This window comes from Rhea pennata, chromosome 11 (assembly GCF_028389875.1).
Source record: "Rhea pennata isolate bPtePen1 chromosome 11, bPtePen1.pri, whole genome shotgun sequence".
NCBI lineage: Eukaryota > Metazoa > Chordata > Aves > Rheiformes > Rheidae > Rhea > Rhea pennata.
The window spans coordinates 17,795,418-17,822,167 of NC_084673.1; the positions used below are offsets into that span (position 1 = coordinate 17,795,418).

General features: G+C 39.3%; 1 protein-coding gene across 1 annotated transcript in view; it reads right to left on the minus strand.

Annotated features, from left to right (window-relative positions):
* Window positions 1–26,750, minus strand: part of TENM1 (teneurin transmembrane protein 1) — a 311,517-nt gene that overhangs the window by 117,192 nt on the left and 167,575 nt on the right. The window contains exons 5-10 of the mRNA XM_062584304.1: window positions 25,452–25,690; window positions 14,669–14,821; window positions 9,356–9,555; window positions 7,612–7,822; window positions 4,233–4,334; window positions 2,990–3,184 (exon numbers count right to left, since the gene is read on the minus strand). Of these exons, the coding sequence (XP_062440288.1) occupies window positions 2,990–3,184; window positions 4,233–4,334; window positions 7,612–7,822; window positions 9,356–9,555; window positions 14,669–14,821; window positions 25,452–25,690 (1,100 nt within the window). The remainder of the gene's footprint in view (window positions 1–2,989; window positions 3,185–4,232; window positions 4,335–7,611; window positions 7,823–9,355; window positions 9,556–14,668; window positions 14,822–25,451; window positions 25,691–26,750) is intronic.

Genomic DNA, 26,750 nt, shown 5'->3' on the forward strand with positions numbered 1-26,750 from the left:
CTGGAAAAGAACTGAAGCAATTAGCAATTATTTATACAATTGGGCACTGTATTTTCCACCTGAGTCATTGCGCTCCGTTTTACTGACATTTGTGAAAAGATTTATTCCTTAAAATTCCCATGGAAAGCTACTTTTATAGCAGAGAATTTGACCCCCCCAAAACAGTCATCTGCTAACCTTGAACAGTGAATCTCTGACCGAATGCTAACCACAAAAATCTTATACACTCATAAAAAGGATGCGCTGGGCAATTGCAGGTAATGAACAGAGTCAAAGAAGACGTAACATACTGATGAACAATTTGCAAACAGACAAAGAGCAAGATTTGTTCTCAATTTGGATTAAACTATTCCTAGTGAAGAATTCAGGAGCTCTGCAGAAGAATCTAAATCAGTTGGTTAGTCCTGTCTAATCAGCATATTCTTTCATAAAGACCCAGCAATTCCTTAACAAGACAAACCGCAAGCAGAACACACAGTCCGCCCTCTCTGGAGGCCCCAGCAAGACTGCTTAGCTGAAGAGGAATTTGTGGTGTGTCCAAACACACAAAAAAATTAGCCAAAAGCCTATCCCTGACAGATCATGCTTGATGCTTCAAGCTGATCCTAAAAAGGCATCTTGAAGGTTTTTCTATGTATATTTCAAGTATTAGCACGAGTACTTCTTTAGTAATTAAATTGAGACCGTTCTCTGTTTCAGTAACAGAAGACTAAATACTTCAGACTTATAGATTAACGGTCTCCACTTTATCGAACTTTTTGACTAGAGAATAAGGAAGTGACATTTTATCTTTTGAACATGCTATGCAACCAATGCAAGACCTTATTTCAGGAGTTGTTTTGTATCTTTTTTCAGCCTTCCAGGCTTGTGCACAGTGCAATGGATTTCTTAAAAAGAGAAATCAGTGTTTCTGGACAAAGTACATCTTGCTGAGCACGCAGTATGAAAGTACTTGGCAACGTTCTCTAATCCTGAAATATAGTTCTTTGATTTGCTGATCTTTTAAAATTAATGGAGTGATTCCACGAACAGTTTAAAAAGTATCACTTAAGACAGTACTGATAAACTGACAGAACAAATTGAAAGGATGTCCATAGCAATGAATACATATAGCTATTGGCATTCTCTGCATATTACACCTGTTGCTATGTCTGCAACATTAACAATACTGCTATAATGCGAAATTCAACAGTTAATGATCCTCAGGTTTACATACAATAACGTAATTTGAATTATTGATAGAATTACTTCCACATGCTGTGCAATAGAGTAGACAGTTAACAGTCATGTCATGCACATACTGTCACATTAAAATTTGCTGTATAAAGTATAGGTTGCATAGGTCTGTTTCATCATCTTATTTCTACATAATTCCCCTCTTTTATTCAGTGTTTTTCTTCTCTTTAAAATCCCAACTTTTTCATGATCTTAGTTTCAATGGCTGTCTGAGCACATTCATCTCAATTACTTTCTCAAGCATTTTACAGGATCACATTATGCCAACAAGCAAAGCAACCTAATAAAATTTCAGACAACCTTTCATTAGCTACAGGCTTGTTCAGTATCATGGCCTCTGTGTGTAAATGTGTGCACTGCTTGCTTTTTTTCCATCTCAGTTTTCTTGATTTTGTCCATTTTTGAAAATACCAATGACTGGGTAGACCAGAAACACTCTCTTGATCCTCCTTTTTAAAACCATATCGGATATGTAAAATCCATCCAACGTATCTCGATCTTCGGCATTTTTCTCATTAGAGAATTCAGGCCACGTAAGAACTTTTGTGTGTTACTCAAAAGACGCACCTAAAATCTATACAACAGGAGGCTTTAGAGTAAGGAATCTACCGAAAAAAACATCAAATCAGGGCAAGCATGAAGAACAGCTCTGCTTTTCATGGCTATGCACAGGGGAAGTAAGCTGTGGCTGATGAGCTATCTCAGAAATGCTAACAGGCAAATGACAGCTGCTTCTTCCTACAGATGAGGGCAGACACACATCGGTACTATAACCAGCTAAAGTACAATTACTTGTTCTTGTAATTTCCCACTTTTTATTAGCTAAGCTTTAAAAGATGCCATTTTAGTACCCTGAATATAGGCTCACAGTAAAAATGACATACAACAACAGAATTACACAATACACTCTGGTAAACTGAAACTGTTTGCTGCTATCTTGACTTTATAGAGTCAGTACATTCTTCACAGAAAAAATCTAAGACGAACAGAATGTAGAGAGAGTAGCTGATTATGACTTGCAGATTACTTTGAAAAACCACCACATTACATTTCATTTAAATGATCTTCCAGTTGTCCTACCCTTAGCCTTGGGTAAAGGAAAAAAAAGAAAAAAAAAAGTCTGCCAAGGCTCTGGTGCTGCACGCTACAGTACTAGGCTACTGGTTGCAAAGAGGCTCTGTGGCATTAGCCACTCTTCTCGAAAGAAGTGTGAGGAGTCTGAGAAGTACAGACAAACAAGTCAGAATGATCTCACAACTTTCACAAAAAGTAGGAATCCTTGGCTTGCAGGGCCATTTTGCAGGAAACTCCTGAAGGACTGAGAATCCATCACTTGCTGAAAGGCAAAGACTTCCACCAGAGCTGGCTGTCAGCATTCAATGGCAGGAGGCAAGTGAAATCACCTGCAAACTACAGTCCTTCCGGACCAAAAGAAAAACTGAGCATTTCAGAGGTCTACCTGTGCTACAGTGATTAGATTTTCTAATTAGACAATGTTAAATACCTTTAATCTTTTAGAATAAAAATGTGAATCTTGGAAGTTATGTGATCAGCTCCCACAGTTGCCACTGAGGCCTAGATGCCTTCTATCAACACTACTTTCCATGACACAGTAAAGGTGCTTTTGAGAAAAACAGTACCACTTCACAGTAAGTTTCTTGCATCTATGGGAATTCTTAACTACCTTAAAACAGGTTGGGAGATTAAAGATAAAACCAAAAATGCTAATTAAAAAGAGTGAAACTTCACAAACCTTCCTCACAAATCTCTCCTTTGTAGCCAGGGACACAGATGCAGACTCCCATGATACAAGTGCCATGGCCAAAGCAGGTTGGATCAATGCACTGTTCTTCTGGAACATCACATTCTGGTCCTTTCCATCCATTTCGACATACGCAGTGACCCTTCTCATATTCTCCATTTCCACTGCATAGCACTGGGCATGAATCTGAAGAAACCAAAACCGACCTCTGTAATGTATGTAAATACTTACATATTTTAACAGAAACTGCATTTATCATTCTGTAATTCTTTTTTTTTCCATTCCACCCCCGACTTTGACTCTGGGCTGTGACAGGGTGAAATGTTTGAAATACGAAGGGCAAGAGTAATACAAGTCTCCTCATTCTGCCTCGCTAGTATAACCTTAATTCTGACCTGAAATAGGACATCTTAGAAGATAAAAATGGATCCCTGATCTCTGCCCTTGATTAGCCTCTGTTGAGATTTGCACAGTGATGCCTGCTTATGATTTTCTGTAATATTAGTATTTGTTCTGGGGAACTGGAGCAAAATACCCACCTTCTCTTCTTCTTCTTCCTTCTAAGCAGACTTAACTTTATTGAAGTTTGAGCAGTTACTGATCTGAGCATAAACCAGTGATCTGGAAGCTTAGTTTTACAATGCAGTACCGATTTCTGAGCCAACCAATCTTTTAAAATATAAAATCAATCATGAATTCGAGGAAACAACAGGAAAAACATGAGAATCTGCAGACATAATATTCTGAGTATGTCAGATAATACTCACAGAAATATATGAAACAGAAATAAGATCACTTATAGTACTTTTTAATAAGGTTTTGCCTAAAACACTGGAAAATAGTTTCTAAAAGGTTTCTCTTCTACCCCCTATTCAAGTTAAGGCCACATCCTACCAGTTTCTTCCAAATGAAACAGCTGATTTGTCACTTCTAAATAACAGTAAACACTACGCTAAGCTAACACACTTGTTAAAAATGTTTTTTTAAGAGTGGGTGTAAGGAGGGCTGGAGAAATCTCAACTCTGAAAGTCACTGAGGGAGAAGTGGTTGAGACATCTTAGCAAGAACACAGCATAAAGAGGCTTGCGATGCCTGTGCTTGTACTCTGTCTGCCATCTGGCTGGAAAAAGGAATTTAATCTCCCTTAATCACTTTGAATCTTTGCAAGCACAGCAGTCACACACAATAATCATGATCCCTGTCACGCACTGTAGACCAGTTAATATGAGATTACCTTTTGCACAATCGGGACCAAGGAACCCTGGGAAACAGTGGCAGTGCCCCGAGATACATTCGCCGTTCCCATTGCAATTAGTAGAGCAGTCATCCAGGACTTCTATTTATCCAAGAGTTGGGCACAAAGAAAAACAGAAATCAGTTGACTTCTGAAATGAATCGCATCTTCACCAAACATCTCAATATACAAGTAGGTGCAGAAGCAGTAAAAGGCCCATTTCCATTCACAAGGAGCATAAAACAAATTCCTGTCCAAGCAACTTACAAATATTAGATTTTGCCTTGACAGGTTGAAGATAAAAAGTGCATCATTTATATTACACAAGAAAGCTTTTAAAGTAAGTGTTCATGTAAAATTTACCACCATTAAAAGCACTACAAGAACCAAAGTATTTGCTGAGAAATGTCTACCTTAAACACTCTCTTTTATTGTTGAAGTAATTTGTACGAAACCTTATAGAATAAGGTTTCTTTATAGAATAAATTGTCTTCTAAGGTGTTCATTTGAACCAAGGTGTTCTTTTGAATCACGTGAGTGGAGCTCCATGAAGAAGGGAAAGACTTCCACTTCTACACAATTAGATGAAAAAGAAAACCTGTCTTAGGTAAAGTGACGAAGCTCAATGCGATAAAAGACTAAGAACTAGATGTCAAGAAAAAAAACCCTCAATTCTGCTCTTACATGTGCTCATGTTCCATCACATGGTTTTGGCTAGGGAAGCTCTTAGCCTTACACATCTAGGGGCAGCGTGGCAGAAGATGGGAGATGGTCACAAAACAGCGGGAACCTAGCAGCCAAAAGACTGTTAGTTATGCAGGCACAAGCACAGGGATACCTGGGCAAGTACCTTTGGCTGCAGAAAGATGGGGAACACAACCCTTCCCTGCAGAGTAACAGCTCTTGGGGAAACAGAAGAAAACCCAGATCCTTTTGAAGGGTATCCATCCATAGCAGATGTTTTGAGAGGAGACACTTCTCAGGAAAGGCCATACCATTGGAATATTCAAGCTGGTCAAATCTGACACACTTTTAAACTCAAACTGAGGTTGTCAGAAGATGAGCTATATGCACATCTTACAACTAACATGAATAAATGAAATACACTTATTTTGATCTTATTTATGGGCACTTGGACAGATAGGAATAAGTTCCTCTTGAAAAATCCTACTGTTTTTTGAAGCGTTTGTTTCCTTTCAGATGATCAGTTTATACCAATGAAGGTGCATTTGCTACATAGCAGTTCACCAGAGATTCACAACCAATACATGGATATTTGTCTCAAAGAAAAAATAGCTTTTTTTCAGAAGTAAGTTTTTTCACAGGTATTCTGATCAGTATTAGTTTTTATGTATCGTTGTTCATTATCAATTCTTTTCTTATGGTACAGATATCTATCTACCTGCCTGACTTCTCAGGTTTCTAAAAGCACGCGGTGAGTTATCCCTACCCTGACCTGAGGAATTTGCAGTTTGGAAAGTGAATTCCTCAGGATGCAAGGTCCAGTTTGGGCTGCCCTTCATTTGGCCAATGAAACTTCTTGAGGTGGCCCATATCCTGCATGCCTTTTAGCACCTCCAACCCAGGGGAAAGTCTGACCAGAGCTTTAGCAGAAATCTTAGCAAAATCCATTGTGTACATAAGTGAAACCAACAATTCAAAACACCTCCTCAGGGGCGCTGCGGAGGAGGGCACGGCTGCTTCACGCTGGCACAGAGACACGCGGCAGGGACGCCGTGTCTGCATCTGCGTTCCCAGTGGACTCCCTTGTCAGGGGAGAGCGAAAACATGAATCTAGCTCTAGACACTCCCCAAAAATCTACGGTAAGGAGGATGGTTTAAGAATCAGAAGACAATTAGGTCTTTTTTTGGTGAATGTGATCGCACTAGGGGAAAAAACCCATCGTACAAAGGGAGGCATGAGAAGAAAATACACAGACTACAAAAACACAGTAGTTTTCACTATCTTCCAGTGCATCAGCAGCAGCTTCTTGCACAGCATGAACTCTCCTTCTCTCCGCATTTACCTCCTCCCAGACGTTTCCAGGCACGAAGATGGGGAGGAGGGTGGCCTGCACGGTGCCCCACGCAGGCGCCCGCCCCAAGACCCTGCCGGCCAGGGGCAGGAGGAGGGACGCAATGCCGCCGTTCTCCCCAGATGGGACAAGACCTAACACGCAGCATTCCTTCGGAGAGGGTATTCTGCTCAGTGACGGAATACTGTTTAGAAATGCTGGCATAAACACGTCTGTGTTACAGTAGAAATACACAGGGAGGAAGGTGTTTGTATTCTGATCTGGCCTGGGTTTGGCCAGGTTTCACACTGTTCATAGAGCAACTGTGAAGATGCTTCACAGACTCCTCGAGTGTTATTTGCTCATACAGGATTGAGTAACGGCGCCTCTCCCGCTAGTGAAAGATGCTTTTTTCTAAACATTGCAAATAAGAACTTTCTCAGATAAAATAATCATTACAATTCTGTTTCTTAATTATTGTGTGCAAGCCCTTCATAATCCTAGTATTTGAATGATACTGTCATTTTCTACAAGGTATTTACCATCTAGTAAAAACAGCATTTAATTGTTCTGAAGAGCAGATGGCATGTCCATTACTAGTAAAGACATCTTGCTAAACATATGGTTGAACAGGTTAACTAAAGGGCAAAGTAGTTAAAATCTTACAGCAAACCAACACAGTCATAATACTACAACACCTTACTGGACATTAAATTCCAAACAACCCTATATGCGAGCAGTACTCGCTCACAACAACTGAAGTTGCAAATATTTGTCGGTCTCAACTTATTAAAAAGGCAATAAGGCAATAGTGATTTAAGATGTCCCTGGGACAGTGTCTCCTATATTTGCCTTTTGTGTTCCAAACCAAATGGTGTAGTGAAATAATCATAGAAAATAACAGCAACTCGCCATCAAACAACAACAGCCATAACTAAGCCCACAAAAGCTACCTTCTAGATTTTCTAAATGATTAAAATAATAGAAATAAGAACCTGAAGTCTGGATAATTTTTCTAGGATTTACGAGTGCTATCTAAATAGAGAAGACATATATTCTCTTTTACTTTGAGCAAGATACCACCAGAAATTACTCAGATATTTAAGTTAGCATATAACAATCTTAAAACACATGAAAATGTCTCAGTTTTTGATACTACCTCTCCTTAATACAGAAATGTTGCTATTTATCTAATATTGGCATAAGCATGAAACTTCTCCATGGAGGTCAAATACACTAAACTGAAATAAAACTTACTTAAGAACATATTTAAGAGATACTGGAATCAAGGTCAATGATACCTTTTCAAATGCCTTTTCTCAACATAAAAATCAGAGCAACAATTTTATCGTAATTGTCCTTACCGATCGCTGTAGTTAGTACAAATACTTGCTCCACTTTCTTTCCATCATTGTAGAATGCCATGTGCCAAGCTCCTTGATCCATATATTCAATGAAACCTGTCTCTTGCAGTGAAGTTAAGATCAGATTCCTGGGAGCTTGCTGAGGCTCCTCTGAGTTTCTTGGTTCTTGTTTAATTAACTGTTTTCCATCCATCAGTTTTACAAAATCAAACTGAAATAATAATGAGCAAAAATTAACCACCTGGCAAATTATTATAAAATCTATTCTGCACTGTCTCAGCCAAACAGGACTAAACCACTGAAATCTTCAGAGGAACTGCCTGATTGAATAAGTATTCACCAATGTGAACAGAAGTTGCATAACCTGGTCCATTTAGTTTCAGTCCTTCATTCCATGTAAAAAAAAAAAGACCTATAGCAGGTCAGAAATCTGGCATCAAAACTTGCTCTCTACTACAGCTGGGTAAATTCAGACCTGCTCCATTAAATCCAGCAGACTTACTTCAGAGACTACATCTCTTTAATGGGAACAATTCCAAAACTCCCAAGCTGCAGTGCCTAGGTCATGCTGTGATTAATCTCAAACACCAAATATAGATCAAATAGGTTACTGTTCTATACAAAACTTTTAAATGTTTTGTCACTTATATTTCACATATCAACACCAGCATACGCTCCGTTTCGTTATGGTCAATTTTATTAATGCAAATAAGCATCTACTTTGTGACACCGAAAAAAAATAATAGTTAATGGAGTGGATACTGACAGCTTTATGACCAATTAACTTCAAAGTACCTGAGAAGATGTACAACTTTCTATGATTCCCTGTTTAAGAGATGGCTATATTTCTCTATTTTTTTCTAGGCATTCTCCAGCATAATTTTTAGAAAAGCTCAGCTTCAGCTCAACACACAGCTTCAGTTAAACCAAATGATAACTAAGATAAGATGAAAGCTCTAGTGAATCATTTCTGAGTTCGGACTTGATTACCTCCAGAGGTCTCTTCCAAACGATCTTTCTAGGATTTCACATATTTCTGTAAATTTATTACATACCATGTGATCCTGCTGTAACAAAATTGATAAATCCCTTAATTATCCACACAAATGATAGTTTAATGTCAAATACGTTAAGTCTAAAAAATGATTCAGCACGACCATATTCAGCAATACTGCACATTCTTATTGCTTAGCTTATTGTTTTACTTTCTCCTGCAAAATCCCCAGTAGTAAACACTCCAAAGCTACCTTCTTATTAGAAATCAGAATTAGAAATAGCTTTTTTTTCCTATTAGATCTTTATACTAACTATATTATCTGTTTGTTTTGATGGAGATGAAATACTAAAAAGACATTTAATAATAAATAATAAATATTAATAAATATCATAATAAAACATTTTCAAATGATCTGGCATACCAGCCCACTGCCCCCCAAGCAGGTGCTGGTTGCACACAGTTGCACCCATCCAGTCTCCCCCACACTCCTATGGGGTGGCCAGAACTGCCGACCTTTCCACTGTCTGAAAGAGGGTTTTCTTCCAGTTTGAGGGTGTAGCAAACCCTATACAGTTGGAGGGTATAGCCAGACCTCAGTAAAAGAAAGGGATGAACAGTATGCTTGCTGTGGTTACATCCAGTTCCTGCCTTTCATCCTCCATGCTTTGAAAGTGAATTGTGAACATTAGCATCCACTTTGCTGTTTGAAAATGTAAAGCATGATAGAATTACTTTATTACTAATTACCTGAGTATGAGTAGGTGGAATGTTTCTTCTGCCATAAATTCCCAGCAGAGAATCCTTCGCCAGTGAAATGTTAAATTTTAGGTACATGGGGTGATGTATAGTAATCTGAAAGCGCCAGAATAAACCGGGTGGGATGGTCTGCATAACTTGTGCTCCAATCTCAACTTCTCCTGTGTCTATGGCCCGTCCCTTCTGAAACACTAATTTTCCAGAAACAAAGAAAACAATTGTCATATTTATAGTGGGTGAAAATAATAGATTAGACCCCTAGATATATTGGACTATATTGAAACCAACCCCTAAACTGAGGATGTTTCACTGAATCCATTGTATTTTTTAATTGAATCAATTGAAAAATATAAACAAAGTTGACTGCACTATTTACAACCGTAAACACTTCAGAGCATTTTTCCCTGGACATCTTGGAACACGCTCCTGATTACAGCAAGGTCCCAGTGCCATTGAAATAACCATGGTCTTTTTATTTGACTGTCAACCTGTGCAAACACAACCCATGCAACTGCGAATGCAAAGAGCGAGCATGGGGTAGCTTCCTTGGGCATGTCATGCAGTCTATTGCCGAAGGGCTATTGCATAAGCTACACAAATGTTTGGTGGTGAAGGCAGAAAACGCAAAAAATCTGGTAGGTCAGAGAGCATGCCCAAGCCTGGATTTCTCTTAACCACTGTTCCTAATGATTTTATTATGGCAGTGATATTCTAGTCCTAGAGAAAATAAAGAACATCTGTTTTTGCTTGGTCTTTCTGCATAAAAGGATATACAAGGGCATAAAGATAGGGACAGGCATTAAATCTATAGCAAAAACTGGCATAACTTCATAATGCCTAACAATAAATTTGCAGACATCTACAGTATGTAACTTTACACAAGGGTATGAGAGAGCTGAAATAGAAAGGGAAATGGAATGTGTAAAGAAGTCAATGCCAAACTAAACTGGAGCTGGCTTGCTTTGCTGGCTTGCATCCCCATCTTTCTGTATTTTAATGCCTGCCAGTGATCAGCATCCTGAGAAGCTGCAACTCATGGACTCGGTCCTGCTAACATCTGAGGTAACTCCATCGTAAGAGTTGCAGAACTCATGTTCTTGACTAGAAAAAAAAAGCAAGATAAGGTGCTACATCCATGAAGGACCCAAAAGCAGAAAACTGTAATCAGCAGCCCTAGCCATTTATGCTTCATTTCATTCCAACATCAGGATGAAGGATAAAGAGGAGCAATCAAAAATGACTCGAACCTCACTTTTTACAATAATGCATATAAATATATAATACAACATAATCTACCTAAAATATTGTAAATTTCTATTGGAAATGAAAACTGGAGTAGCAAAGCTTTGGTCAGCGTTTTCCTAAACGTATTAATAGCATCAAGATCCTCAGTGAGCTCTTACGTAGGCTTTAACTGGTATAGGAGGTACTTAGCATTCTTAATGAATAGAGACTTAATTTACAGGGTAGGTGCAATTCACAGGGTTCTGGATCTGCCAGCTTTATGGCTGCTTTGTGTTGCCATAAACAAAGCTACAGCAAAAGCTAAAAGTGACTTTTAACACCTTGCAACACAAAAACATCTATTCTTAGAGCACAAAACTTATTTTCTAGAACTCTAAAAAAAACCACACCTATCACCTGGCATCTCCTCCTGCCCCACATACTTGATCCTACTTGGCTGATGTACATTTAAAAATGTTTCCCCTATTTCTAGTACTCCAGAGATATTAAATCTTAGTGATTCTTTGTAAACAATTACCTCGGGTTAAATAAAACACTAAGGAACTTTTTGGTGATATTGACATACAGTAATTAATGAGATTCAATTACAAGATGGTAGAGCACTAAGAAGAAAGTCAAGGATACAGTATCATTTTTGAAGTTAATGGCATTATTGGTCTGTGTTCAAGGTCCTTTAAAAATACAGTAACTGCTCTTCAGTTCATCAAAATGAAAAGGTCTGCTGCTTTGTTGGAAAAATAAAAAAGGCATTGTGTCTTCAGTTAGGGCACAGACATCCTTGGAGAAAGACTATTTTAACTAATTGATGCTATCAAATTTTGCCTGATGAATGTGTTAGCTTTGCTAGCTCAAAACAACATCTCAGAAGTTTTTCCACATTTGGCTGAAAATGCCTTTGTTCTGGTCATAATTTCATGTACTCTTTAAAAAAAAAAATCACAGGCATTTAGATTTAGTTTATCTCATTATATATGAAAGAGGTGCATGTTGCTACTGACAACAGTAGTATACATGAAAAAAAAAAACATATTTTGCCCACTGAGGCTATGTAGTTGCAGCATCCCTTCCTTTTACGTGTTATTTGTTCAGATAACCATATAGCATGAAATGGCTATTTTAAGAGCCATGTCTGAAGTACATGTTTTCATATTCACTGAGCCATTGTTTCTTCTTTACAGAAAAATAATTCAGCTCTGTTGCCACATTTAACTGAACTACACAGATATTTGGCCGCATAAACAAGCTATCTGAAGATACACTATTCACAGACTGTCCTCTTATGTTTTCTTGCTCTGTCTTGAAAGACATTGTGAAATAAGCATTTCAGACAACGATACAATGCAAACCCTGCACTTGCTTTCAAAGTGTCTTTCTTGTAACAGCATTATTCCTATGAAGAAGTATCATTTAATTATCTGCATTCCATTCCTGATACAGCTCCCAGTCTCACCAACTGGTATTACATCTTTCCTATTCTTTCCAAGTACACTTTCTTTCTAAGTCTAGAAGTCTAAGATAGATTCCTAATCACGGGTTTCTTTTGGCTTCAAGAAAGTCAAACTCTGAGCAGCATGGTGCCAATTACCTTCACAAGAAAGCTCCCATATGCTGATTATTACTGATCCTGAAACAATCAATCTCCTTGTACTCCCCGGGTAAATACCGGCATCAATAGGACGTCTGAGTTTTTAATCACGTTGCTACGTATTAAAATGTTAACTCATAGCCACGGGTCAATGTGTTATAAAATGATTTCTTAAAGAAATCTGACTTGATGGTTTGTCAACTAGATTTTCATTAAAAGATTAGTTAAAATACATGCTTTCAAAGTCTGGCAAAGCACCCTATGCAGCTACATAGAGTTGGCAAACTGGGAGGTCACAGTATCTAGCAGTACTTATTTATTCCTGCGAAATCACACTAGGGGCTTCAAATTTAGACGCAAAGAATCAATTCTTTCTGTGGCACACTGCTAAAGGGGAAGGAGATGCATGTTTCCAAACCCTCCTTCCCACCCCATCTAGACAGAGGATTTGGTGCCAGCACTGGGAATAAAATCACTGGTATCCACTAAAAAAAAAGAAAAAGGAAGGGGAAGGGAATAATAATAATAATAATAATAATGAAAAAAAAAGCAGAAAATAGCCAGAGCCCATATACTGACACACTTTTTTCTTATGCTTTCCCAAGTGCTCATTCCCAGTGAGCATGCCCTGTATTACAGGTTACCCCTAAAGGTGGAAAGAGACAAGGAGGGAAAACAGTCTAAGTGCATTCAAGACTAGCCTCTGCCACTGCTTGATAAGCTCTCAGCAACATGTCCGTGCTTCACTGCTTTTGGTGAATCCCGTGGCTTCACATGACATTCAGACTGCTTGGGGCAAGGGGATTCGCTTGTCTTCTGTCTACCACATCGAGTCACTACTGACCCACACCTTCTCTTTTCAAGCACGTCTAACTTCTAAGACTGTGTTTTGATGTTTTTCCTGTGTCTCCTCCTTCGGAAGCTAAATGCTTTGGAACAACCTTTCTTAAATCTGAAATCTACTGAAAAAAATATTTAATGTAGTTAAGAAGAACTATTTGAGACAGGTTGCATATTTCCTATAGTGTACAACATAGTGTATTTCCCATAGTGGACAACAATATCAAAGTGTATAAAACATCTAATGTAATTCACCATCAGTCCATTCTAATAGAAGAAATAATGGAAAATAACAGTATCATTGCCCATTTATCTAACACGATCTCTTAGCAGTCGTGCCACATTGATTTGTAAGACTACTGTTGTGTGATGTAAACTTCCTTCTGGAGGGACTGGAACAACAATGCTCCACCTTGTCTCACCAGGAGTCAGGTCTTACCTGGCCTACACAAAACCAGACAGCTGCTCTGCTGTGAGTTGAAAACTGGAGAGCTCATATTGCTGCAGAGCTCTCAGGACAATTTTACCTTCCTTCAAACAACTGGTGCTTGTATTATACTCCTATTCACTTTTCTCTGATCTATTTGATTTATCCACTTTTTCTCAGTTTCTAAGTATCATAAGAAAAAAAGGGAGGGCTATCTGCTTCCTACAGCCAGAAAACATCATCGTGGTCAGTCATCACGCTGTGGTCAATGGGAAACATGTGTCAGAGCTTGTAACTAAGACAGTGGTAGGTGATCTAGCAATATTAAATGGAAAGACTTGACAGGAAGAAGCTGTGTGCACCTCTGAGTCGTCCTGCTCTCTGCTTGACACTCCTGGTTGCGCAGTCCTGAGCCAGTCCTGGCACTTGTCTGCCCCTTCAGAAGGGCCGGTTCAGCTCACTAACGTGGCAGAAGACTATCCACCTCCCCTTAAAGCCATTTTCTGCCTGCAGAGCAAACCAAGGCGAGTCACTTGCACTTCAGATGATGCCTGCAGGGGTGTGGGGAAGCTGTGAGGATGCACAGCGAGAAAGTGGGATGACAGCCCCGCTGTCCCGGGACGGCAGGGAGCCTTTGCACCGGTTCAGTTATTACGGGAAATCTCAGCAGCTTCCTGCAAGCTCATTTACTATGACTGAGTGAATCAGGATTTCACGGGGATGCTGTATTTTAGCTTCAGCCTTAAAGGACTGGATGCCTTTAAAAGCACGAGGATTTCTAACCTTCTGCATGTTCTGGCCTGTCAGTACAAAGTTTTTCACTCTCCCTAAGACTGGCTTTGGTCTATGAGAGACAGGCACAGCATCGAGCCCTTTCCATAAATGGGGGACTTGGCAGATGGAGATGCTCCCCTATCCTGCCTTAAAAAAGAAACCCCCAAACTCTCTAATCGCCCTTCTCTCACAAAAGAAGGGCAATTGTTTTGGAACTGAACATAACTTTCCTAAAGGCCTGGTTCACTCTGGTAATTTCAGTAAGAGTTCTCCTAAAGGAAACATAATGAAGATAGGACCTTTGACATCCATTTTAAAATCACACCAGAGAGGATACAACTTTATTCAAAATCTGCAGCAAATATAGAACTAGAATTGTAGTAATATTTAAATGTTCCTAAACTGTCTTTTTTTCCCTCCCAGTCACACATACCTTTTTTTTCTGTTTTATCAGCAACTTTTCCTCCAATCGGTGAGTAAGTAGTATCCACGGATTCTGTTCCTCTGTTTCCTTTGCTAACTCCATTTTCATATAGCTGCCCTTCAACAGGCTGAAGTTGCCAGGTTAAACCAAACAAGTGTACTGCTGCAAAAAAATTAAGACCAATTAATTGATTTCTAAGTTACAGCACCATCAGTCAAGCTAAAAAAGAATGCTATGACCCAATTTCTGTAAAGTGAAATATTATTTAGTTCTTCCAGGAATAAATCAGAATTCCATGGATTCTAATGAGCAATTTACTGTTTTACGTTAAAACTCAATGTTTAATTAGCTTCTACACTTTCTTTTGGAGCCCAGACAGGTCAGGATGATGAATTTCTACAGCAATTAATGAAAATACTTGCTATAATAGAATAACAGTTACATGAATTAAATATTCCATGACAGACTCAAATGCTACATCGATGTTGTCCATCAATTTTCAACTGCCAAAGAGCTCAGAGTTTGTTTGATTAAAGCATTGCCATCAGGTAAAATTTCTAACCCTTTCCAAGCCAGTTCTAAGTGAAATTGTGCCGACAGCATTCCCAAATCTTTTCATTTGGGTTAGTCTAAACATGAGTAAAACCACTGACTTGGATAGATTTACTCTAGAACTACATTGCAGATGAAATTTTGGGTCTATACCTAAAATATATGCAATTAGCTTGTAACAAACAAGAACAGAAAAACAGTTGTTATTTACGCATTGGGAAAGCTATTAAAATTATTAATCCTTTTCTGAAGTTATAAAACTTATCTTTATCTAGCTACCTACTCCATTCTGGCTACGTAGTCATTCACTTTTTATATTTTCTTTTCAGTTGCTTTTGATCTGAGGCATTGAAGGACGACAGAAGAAAGACAGCACCAAAAGATCTTATTTCAAGCATAATATAATTGTACTGCAGTCTCTCTAGCCAATTATCTAGGTCTTACTGAGGAGGACAAATTATTCAAGGAAGAGGTTGCCTCAGCATTGAAGTAACTCAGCAGGGAGGACTGATGACCCACTAAAATACGGATTGAGGATACCCCCCCATAGAGGTGATGAAAACATCACATAAAGAGCAAAAACTGAGTAACAGTCTCTTTAGCCACATGCAATTTGCATTGAGTTGCCTGCTCCTACGCCTAAAAATATGGGCAATACAGCTACTTCTCCTGAATAGTATAGGAACCTCAAGGACACTCAGGAAAAATAAGGGTGATCTAGAATGACGCCTTGCATTTAGAAAGTGCATTGCTTTCTCTAATATACTTTAAGAAAAAATCACGATATGAACAGGAAACCTACACATTGCAGTCTGCATCTCTTTTCTGAATGTTTACTCGCATGTCTCCCTTGCATGCTTAACAGCTAACTTGTGAAGCAGAAACCTATGCCTCCAATGGGTTCCTGCTAAACCCACCACAGGAACGTGAAGCTGTCAATCCACAAGCGTTAATTCCAGATCTGGAATTCCCTCCTGGGAATCCAGGAACGTGTACCCTCCTGGATCATCCAGCAGTAGAGATAGGAGCCAAGTCAGGCAGAGGCAAATGACAGCATTTCTACTGAATTAGTAACGTGACTCTATATAGACTTTGAGGCGCATTTAGATTTTCGTATTGGCTTCAGGGGAAGAGAGGCAAGTTTACTGAATTCTCAGACCACGGCTTCAGGATCAGACCTGCGCTCAGGAGACATCACTGAAGTGTAAACTCCCACTTGCCAGAAGAGATGATAGAAGATTGCTTCAATGTCAGAAGAGACCTCTCAAGCCAGAGATTTGTCTCGATTGCTCCATATTCCATTGACTGGAAACTGCCAAGGGATCATGATAATGCTTTGAAAAGGGGGCTTGCAGTCAGATCACACACTACGCTCTGATCCTTGAGCTTATTAATGCAAGGCAGATTACTGCTACGTAGAAAAGGTACAACAGAAATCAGCATGCCTTCACATCTCTAGAGGATGCAGCTCTTGCTCCTGGCTTGAGCTTCTGGGCGTTATGATGATTTAAAAAGTCAATAACAACAAACAGGAACAAAGTGTAATGGGATTGATAATTAATGAATGCATATTTAATATAATTATTTGCATTAGTATAAATTAATATATGAAACTAACAGCAGATGCAAAGCATAATTGCATATAAAAATTGTTTTTAGTGGTCATGCAATCAGAAAACAATCTATACTTTCTTACAGTATTTTCATGGTTGTTACTGTACCTATTTTAAGACAGTATTTGCATGTGCTATAGACAGCACATCACAAAAGAAAGGACTGAACGTGTAATGCATATTTTTCCTTACTCTATGTCGTTTCCAGATTACATACATTATGCATTTTGTCATCCATTCGCGCCAATTCAACTAGTTTCCCTTCAGGCTGAGGAAGTGCTGTTGTTTTTATAGTTCACGCCAAAGCTTGGCAAGCTAGCAAAACTGTTTGTATGTATGTTTGACAGTCTGTTTCCTCCCTGAAAAACACCAACTGCCTTACAGAGATGCTTGTCTCTGCCAGCCTTGGACTCCTGACTTCTAGTCTGTGGGAGACTGCGTGTGCTACTGGCAGATCAGCTTCCCATTAAACAACACAGAGACCAAGTACTCAAATAACAAAGCACAATTGCTATGAAAATATAAGTTCTATTACTGCAGAAACCTGGTCATTTTGCAGTAATAAAATAAACCTGACTTTCATTACATTACCTATCAAGTTGGTATGTAGGCAAACTGCAGCTCTTGACAAATTACCTTCAGGTCCAGGTATTACTCTAATAATAATCAGACTACATACAGCACCAAAAGCCATTAATTCTTAGGGATGCCTTTTCCAGAAGATAACTACGTGGAATAATACATGCATATTTAGTAGACACAGAGCCTTAGCTTGCCTTTTTTTGTTTTCAGCGATACTTTTCTTTTACCTAAGGTAGACAGAATTTTGACGAAGTCTGCTTCCTATATTGTACAAGCAGCGTATTTTAAGTATTCAGATACTTTACCAAGAGAGATTAACTCAAAATTTTCAATATCTCTCTCAACTTTCTTCAGGAGATAGTAAAGACAAGTAAGTATGCATGCACTGACTTTTACTAAAAATATCAGATCTTCTCTTTCAAGCCAATCTCCCTTTTAATTTTCCAGCAGATTTCTGGCTTTTGCTCTTCCCCCTGTACACAAGGAACCCAACACTCAGTTAAAAGAATGACATAGCTACTGAAGTGGAATTGAATACAAGGCCACAAGGTTTTTTACCACTATATAAGTACATTTGTAAGATTCAATTGTGTTGGGTAAAGCAGAGAGGGTTTTGGTTTCTGAAGAAGGCACCTGCCTTTTCCTTGAAGTTCAGTCTTCCAGACTGATGCTTATAAGGAGAGGTCTGGCCCTTGCCTATGAGGCTGGTTGTTGACTCCTCAACAGCACTGAACCCCACCGTTATGACTGAAGATACACAATTAGGCACTTCTGATGGGACACAAACACAGCACTCAGGGTTTGATGACTACATTGCATTTACAGAAAAAGGGAAAATCTACTTAGGCTCTGCCGATTTGACATTCCAGAGAAATACTGCAATCAGGTATCCTGTAATTTATACCACTTACAATATGTTAGCTACTGGAAGGGTGCCATAAGATCATTGGTGAATTCTCCAGTTTCAAACAAAACCATAAACTGTTGGGTAAGGGCAGACTAAACAGCATCAATGAGCTTCACAGCTGCAAAATTCCTGCTTGAAGTTGGGGAAGGCTGCAGCAAGTCACCAGGGGAATCAACCCATATCCCCTCATCTGTGCCTAACCAAACCTCTCATATAAAAGCTGAATTCCAATATTTACAGTGCTATTAGCAACTGTGTTACTTTACCTGGTACTCTTGAATATCCATCTTGATTCCTCTGTTTCTTAACTCTTCCTTCCTACTGCAAAACTCATCTGAAAAGATATTCTTTCTTGGCTTGCTTGAACCTTCAGTATATTCACCCCTCCACCACTATATTATTTCTGTGCTCTATTTTAGTTATGAGTTGTATTCTGCTATAAGCAGAGTCCTACGTTGCTCCGACTAAGCTGATTTAGAGGCAGGTAAATATCTCTAAAGGCAAAATTTGACCCTCTTTACAAAACGTCTAGAGATATTATCTGCACTCATTAATACATTTCGAGATAGCCCTTCAAATAGTTTCAGATAAAACTGTAACAGAACAGTGGATGTACAGTTTTCACAAGACAGACAAGGATTTTAGTCCCACTACTACATTTGGTGGCATTAAAGAAAATGGGGGGGGGGGGTGCTGTGTGACTATGGTGAAACTAAGTTTCTTCTCTGGACAGGCTGCAGGATGGAGTCATTCAAGGTAACACTTAATTAGTTATCTTGAATATGGAATATGCTATTTGTGGTACCGTGGAGCTTCTCTTGGCTAATTTATTATGCCTCTTAGGAAAAAATAATTATTAGGTATAAAACAGATCTCTTACAGAAGATGAATTAAAAGCCTTGTCTTCTACCCTACCCATAATTTTCCTTCATGGAAAAACAACATGAAAAGCTAATATGGTTTTATGCTGTCTGAGGAATTTTCTCTACCCAGAGGCCAATGTTTAGTTACTTCACATTACTACTTCAATCAAAACCAGCTGGGATCTGTTCAGAACCAGAGCTTGGGCCTTTACCTGCGAAGTAAATGACCTGATTGCTTACTCTGTTCAACATTTAAATAGACCAAACTGACACTTTCAGAAAAGGTAATTCAGTTCCTGCAGTTTTGCAGCACACAAGTAAATACTCACAAACATACAAGCATTTTTTTCAGAACTGACTTCGCAAACTGGATTAACCCACCATCTGCTATGAAGCCAATGATCTAATTTAATTTATTCTTATCTACCTTCTGTGTAAGTACAGCTTGTCAACTCCTGTGCTACATGCTTGGCAGTGTATGAATAAGAGGCTTGGCTTAAGTGCAAAGCAGACTCTCAGTAGTGAGGAGATGTCAAAAAAGACCTGTGCAATAAGTACTTATTGTCCCCCAAGAGGAACTTCTGAAGACAAAAATCCTAGAAATGTGAATTCTCTCCAAATTGTTGATCTGCACTATATGCTTTTGTTTAGCTTTCTGTGCTGTTTTTAGTTATTTTAGAAAATCTGACTAGATCATCCCCCACAAAGCCTAGACTTTAGAAGAGCTGTAGTAGAAAGCAGATCTGCAGCTGACTGTTTTTTCTGCATCTGCTCTGACCAAGTGCCAGAAAAGTTACTTGCTGTAAATGCTAGCAGGTTCTGCTTATAAATCTGAATTTGACTGTGGCATAAAGCCACATTGTGCATCAGTTCTTCAGTTCCATTAGGGCAGAGTAAAGGTGAATTAATATGAAAAGATCTAACAGAGCTAATAGGAATCAAATTCTGTTGCTGAATCCCAACCTACAGATGGGATACCTTTCTTTTTTAGGCTTGTTTTGCAGATAAAACGCTAATGCCATTCTACTAAACGAAATTTGAGACTGTGAATACTGGATTCAGCCTAAAGTATCCTACTTTTTCTTTTTCTTTTTTTTTTTTTTTCTTTTTGGATCTGTATTGAAGTGATATGTTATTCTGGACCCTACAGCTTTATATCCATCCCAACTTTCAAGCGTTCTCTATCTCAAGAAGTCTCCTCTTTGTACACACTTTTTATACTTGAGAATAAAAATATCCCCCCTCCCCTGCAATCCTCCTACATATAATAATTAGCCTGGTTTCACTTTTCATTACTAAGCTGTCAAAGTTAGGAACAAATACAGCCTAATCTCAGACAATAGTACAGTGTTGTCAAGCTTTCTCCTCAGCGTAGTTGAAGGTTTGTGACAACACTAGATTTGCCAGCGAGACCTCAGCTCAGAGTGAAGAGATGTCCTGATTTCCAGCTGGGAAAGCCCGACGTATGCTCCTCAGTGAGAGCAATCCCACTGACGAGTTCCCCAACGCGACAGGGCTGCACACCTAGACCTGACGCATTTAGAAGTGTGTACTATACCACACTACTGTTCAATGTAAAATCAGTAAATTTACCCCTTCAGCCTTCTCTGTGTAAGCTCTAGTTCTCAAAAATTTCTATTTTTTTCCACTGCTTTATATCGCAGGAAGCCATAAAATCAATGTTACAAATCTATGGACTGAGATACACATCCTCAAAATCTGGATTAGCCTTTCTGTGCTGAAACCATCACTCCTCTGCCTTTCATGGAGTAAGAGAAATGAGAGAACCAATGGCAAACAGCAGAGAGGTTTTAATTTCCTCACCCTCCATATGAGCATAATCTTAGACCTAACACCCATCTCCACTGCCTGCTCATAAATAGTGATAATATTGCGAAATACAGGGATAACTGCATTCATCCTTGAGAATTCATTTGTATATAAAATAGCCATTTTGTAGTCAGAGATGGTTAAATCTAAGAACATGGGATCCAATTTTCAGAGGCACTGAACATTTGCATCTCCTCTTGAAATCAATGAGGAGTAGGAGTTCAGCATCTTCGATCAGAATAAAACCAGTGATTTGCAAGTCCAAATCAGATACTGATAAAAGGGTAAGATATCATGGTAGAAAAATCCTACTGAATAATGAGCTAAAAATAACTGACTAGATGAACAGTCACATCATCAAATACTGCATTGCACTTAAAGAAAAAGAGTGTGGTAGTGAAGAACTACAATAAATATATTTACTTCTTATTTTAACTCTTATATTTGCCTTACACTACTACTCTTAAATTTTCAGTTTTATTTCTTTTTTTTTAATTGCGATGAATTCTAAGGTTTTTATTACAATGAGAATAAAGGAGAGCATTTAGCGATACCGCTCTAGAACGGTAAGCTATTTCATGCCATTTACAGCAGCACAGACTAATAGATGAGCACAGAGACACAGCTATTGACTGCAATGAATCAAACAGATACAGTCGTTTCTTTCATGTGATAATTAGGAATCTATGTTATGGCCATTAGACACACCTCATGCCACAGAGAAAAATATGCACCAGCACAAAGCCGGAAATCTATCTCTTTCTCCCTTAAAATCAAAAATAACAGCTTTGATCGTAACTGTATTTCTGTGATTTTCCCTCAAGTACAGTCAGATTGTTTTTTTCCCAATTTGAGCATCCATTTGCACATTTGCCTAAACCTTTTAAACACGGACACAGCTTACACCCCGCCCAGTCGGAGCGCGTGCTGGGAGGCAGGCTTCGCCCACCTCGCGCTGCTGTCCCCAGCACGGCTGCCTCGCGCGCCCCGGTCAGGCTTTCGCTCTGCTGGCAGTTCCCCTCTGCCGCAGTGCCACGCTGCGCCCGCCGCCCGCACGCCTGCTCAGCTGCTCGAGGCCGGCCGGCGAGGCTGCTGCAGCACCTTCCGAAGCACCCACCACACGCACTAACATCGCCTTCTCTCGTGGGTGCTACTTCTCTCTATTTGTCTTACTGCCTTCTTGGTAGACAGACTGAAGCAACTGTGCCTCAGACGGGCACAAACGCATTACTGGTGCCAACATATATGAAAGTGTAAATGCATAAAGGCATATATTTATACAATAGAAAAATAATTCAATGCATTTACAGTGAGACCAAATGCCTTCTTTATGAAATGAGCACTTAATTTAGTAACTACTATGACTTTGCAACCTAGTTATAGAAATTACTCCTGTTAAAATGAAAACATGTTTTACTCGCTAAACTAAATACTGCGGCTAAAGGTTTTCAGTAGATTAGCTTCTATATAATCATTTACAGGATTCTGTAATTTCCTTATCATTCGTAGTACTCAAACTTATTTCAGCAAGAAAGACCAAATAATAAACATGCTGAATTACAGGGCAAGAATAAGAACATAGAGAAAAATACATACTATTATCTTTTTTTAACTCACTAGGAATTCAGAAGTTATAAAATGCAGAAGAAATATGTGTTCTTAATCAATGCTTCTGTACTGAGACTTATTGATAATAAAGAAAGACTGAAAAATAAAAGAGGGAAAATTTGGTAATTTGTCTTCTGAGGAAAAAGAACTCAAGGAAAGTTTACATCAATATGGCATAGGTCTGAGTTGATTCCTTACAAATATCAGAGACATTTGCAAATTTTTGATCTGGAACAAGTCTTGAATTTCCAAGACTTTGTGCCCATCCTGGTCTGAGGCTTAGATTTTTTTTTTTTTTTTTTTTTTTAACAATAATATGTAGCTCTTGCATCTAACAATAGTAAAAGATATTTGATAAAGCACATTTAAGCTATTAGATATATATAAGAAAAAGCTAAGATGTTAAATTTTGACCTGTGTTCATCTGGCCTGAAATCTCAGCTTGCTGAAAGCTACTGTGAATTACGCCATAAAACATATGATGGAAATAATCCTGCCTTCATAAGCTCTCCCTTATTCTCCCAGTAACAACCACTGAGTCGTTAATCACAGAGAGGTTTGATCCTGAAAGTAACACAAACTTTGTTTAACAATTTGGGTCCAAGTTTATAGTCCTCGCTCACGTGCAACTTCCTTTGACTTTAAGGAAACCTTCTTGGAGCAAGAACTGAGGGTCCTGATGCAACGTGGATCACAGTTAGCAAAAATACTTGCCAGAGTGTATTTTGACTGGAGAGTGTTACATGCAGTCTGATTTTGTATATTCACCTACTGTTATTTGAAATTTGCACATTTAAATTCTTGGCATGAAAAGATATGCAAGTGTGAAACTCTAAGAGCAAATGAACTTTGCAACGATTTATATGCTATTAATCAACCAGAATCAAGCAGCATAAATATCAACTTGGAAAAAGTTAACCAGTATTTGAATTTGCAAGAAAACTTTCACAACTAAAAATTTCCGGGGCAAATGAAAAGTAGCAAGTGAACTTTAGAAATTTTTCTATATTGGTATTTCTGGTTCAGAGATTTATATTTTGCTAGAGAAAACATCAGTAGAAATACTTATAAAATGTAAAATATAAAAGTACATTAATTTTACCTAGTACTGCCTGACTAATACTCAATAGTTAGAAAGAAAACACATGTAGCTTAGTGGTGCTGTGTTAAGATAAATACAGACACGCCAGTAGGGAATTCACACAGGGCTTTTTCATTCACAGTGGTATGGAGCTCCTGCGGTGTTCTCAGGCTGAGGACGTGCAGCACTGTATCTCTGCAAAGTTAAACAATTTTTCCCTGTGGCAGACTGAGATCTAGGCAGGGATGAAGCAGGCAGTGTTTCATCCAGATAAAAACTGAGATGGTGTGGGTGGGATATATGTAGCAAACAGATGAGGTCGCAAAAATTATACAGCCAGTCCTAACTGAGGGCATATGCTCACCAGCTGTTACGTAAATCTGCGATTAATGTAGCTTACTACATCCTCAGGTGCTTTCAAATAATCATACACCAGAAATCAAATATGCTTTCCCATTTGCATTAGATCAGGGTGTTGGAAAAAAATTCTTCCTGATGAACGCCTCACTGATAGCAACTAGACCTTTGTTAACTGTGGGACCAAAAACAGAGCGGAAAACAAAATGACTGGAATTTTCAGTGGGACTTGGTTTAGAAACCCAAATCCATCGTGAAGATGTTTATTCGGGGAATACAGAAAAGCAACGGCTTCTCTCCTGGTTGAAGGTGTATCTCAGTATCCCTGCACAAACTTTTCCAAGCGCAAACTACTCTTTTGGACAAACCCAGAGACATTCCTATTCAGGACAGAAGTTGTTGGGGATACTCTGGCTCCTGCTTATTTGCAGACTGGCAGCTACATCAACAAAGTAAGAGTCTATGTGAGAAAGTCAATTACACGAGCAAAAATTCGCTAGACTTCCATGTGTTTATAGAAGCCACAGTCACAGTCTAAGAGTCAGCATAATGAACATCATGTAATACTTATATTTCAGATTGCAAAACCAACGTGGAAATTAATGTTCAGCCAAAATGTCCTATAGTAAGTCAAAAAGATTTGCTCTCTAGTGGATGAGTTTAATCACACTGACTCCAAGTGCAATTCAGTATTTATCTTCCAAATAAAAGGAAGGAGTTTCTAACTACTTTGATGAATCGTACCAATCTATTGAGATAACAAAATTGCAGAGTTAGTTACTTATCAAAAATGAGTTTGAAATTAAGTAAGTGCACTTCAGTCTATGCAACGTTTTTTTCTGAAACATAAATTCAATACAGGCACAGCAAAATATGTCTTAGAAAATATGCTATAAAGTGCTAGGTATTTTTAAAGTTAGCTGCAAGTCTAACTAATGATGCAAGAACTAAGGGAAATGTTAAATTTTGATCAAATCAAAGAAATGAAAGCAAGGCAGTCAGGCAAAAATACAACAGAGAGTTATCAACATCTTTTAAGAAAAATTATTTAAGAGTAACAACATTGCAAGTCTTAATACAAAAATAAAACCTTTAATTTAAGAAAAATATCACAGCAATTAAATCAGTAGGAGTCCTCTGCTAGTGCAAACATGTCATCTTGAATAACATTTCTCTCTCCATTAGGCAGCATTGAGGTTAACAGAGTAGAAAGTTAATGAGAATTCCATGTCGTGTGCAACCTCTGGCCAAGCTAGTATTTCGCTTGCCAGAATTTACAGAGCACCCAGTGGCAAATATTATTAGTAAAACATGATATTTATATTAGTGCAAAAGCAAGCATGACAACAGAACAGGAAAAGTAAGAATAACTCAGCGTAGAAAAGAAACAGAGGCTTACCGATAACATAGGCTAGCAACAACGCTAGCGTAACTGTAATAGCAGTCGCACTCAAAGCAGTGCACTTCCAGTTGCAACACCTGTAAGGTTTGTTAAAAGTGAAGGCAGGTCTAGAAAAGGTACTTCTAGGAAGAGGCCTAGGAGGTGGAGAGTAAACAGTATTGGATGTTAAAGGGTAGTTCTGACTGGCTGCACTGAAGATAGCTGAAGACCCAGATCCGTGTTTAAATAGGAAATGCCTACAAAGAGAAGACAAAGAACCAAGTTGTAAACACCAGTCTGTGCTTTGAAAAGTGAAAGGATCTGCACAAGCACTGTAGCACGGTGAACACTGCGTTTTTCCATAGAAAACAAAAAGGCAGGGAAAGGCATACCTGACCACCCTCTGCGCTGGACGTAAGGCATCCTGACCACCCCTGCAGATTTTCAGTAATTGCTCGGTGAGACAGCACTAGGCAACGGCAGTGCCCAGCACCCCCTCGCAGCTGCGAACGCGCGCCCTGACGGCGGGGCAGGGCCGGGGCCGGCGGTCCCGCGGCGGCCGCCCGGGCACCCACGGCCGCGCCGCGCCGCCCCGCCAGGCCATCTGCTCGGCCGCAGCCTGAAACGAGTGCAGAAACCACCACCGCCGCTCTGAGTAGCCACTTACTTATTTCTTTTAAATACGGATTCTCACCGGGGTATAGGAAAAGAGTAACAAAAAGCAGAGAAAGGAGACAACTTGGTGGAAAATCCACAAGGACAACCCATTTGGAGAACGTTAGCTACTGTACGGGAAAGCACACGATCTATTTAGGACTCTTAATTGAGCTATATGGGAAGCAGCTTTTCTTCAAATGCTTTTGCTTGCTGTGTGTGATTCTCAAATACGCTGTTAGCAAGCTCATTTGGAGACCTATTTCAGTACGGGTAGGAGGACTGCCTTCAAGAAAAAAGCACCCAAGTAAAGACTGACATTAGCATAAAAAATAAGGTGCAAGGTGCACCTCGCAGAGCAGGCTCTGGGCAGGCAGATGGATGATTTTCAGGACTGGCAAGTGCTCCCCAGGAGAATTAGAGAAGGGATATTTAGCTTTTAGAAGACAACTCACTGTCCGAGGAGCTCGGATACCGCGGCAGCGAAGGACACCGCCAAGCCTGACCACGCGAAGCGTTCCTCTTCCGGAAGCACCGGTTCCTTCGCAGCCTCCTCGCCAGCCGAACCGACCCCCGGAGCCCGGCGGCGTTCCTAGAGCGCCGCGTCCGCCCTCGGGAGCCGGCCGGCAAAGGCGCGCCGAGCCGCGCGGCGCCGAGGAACCC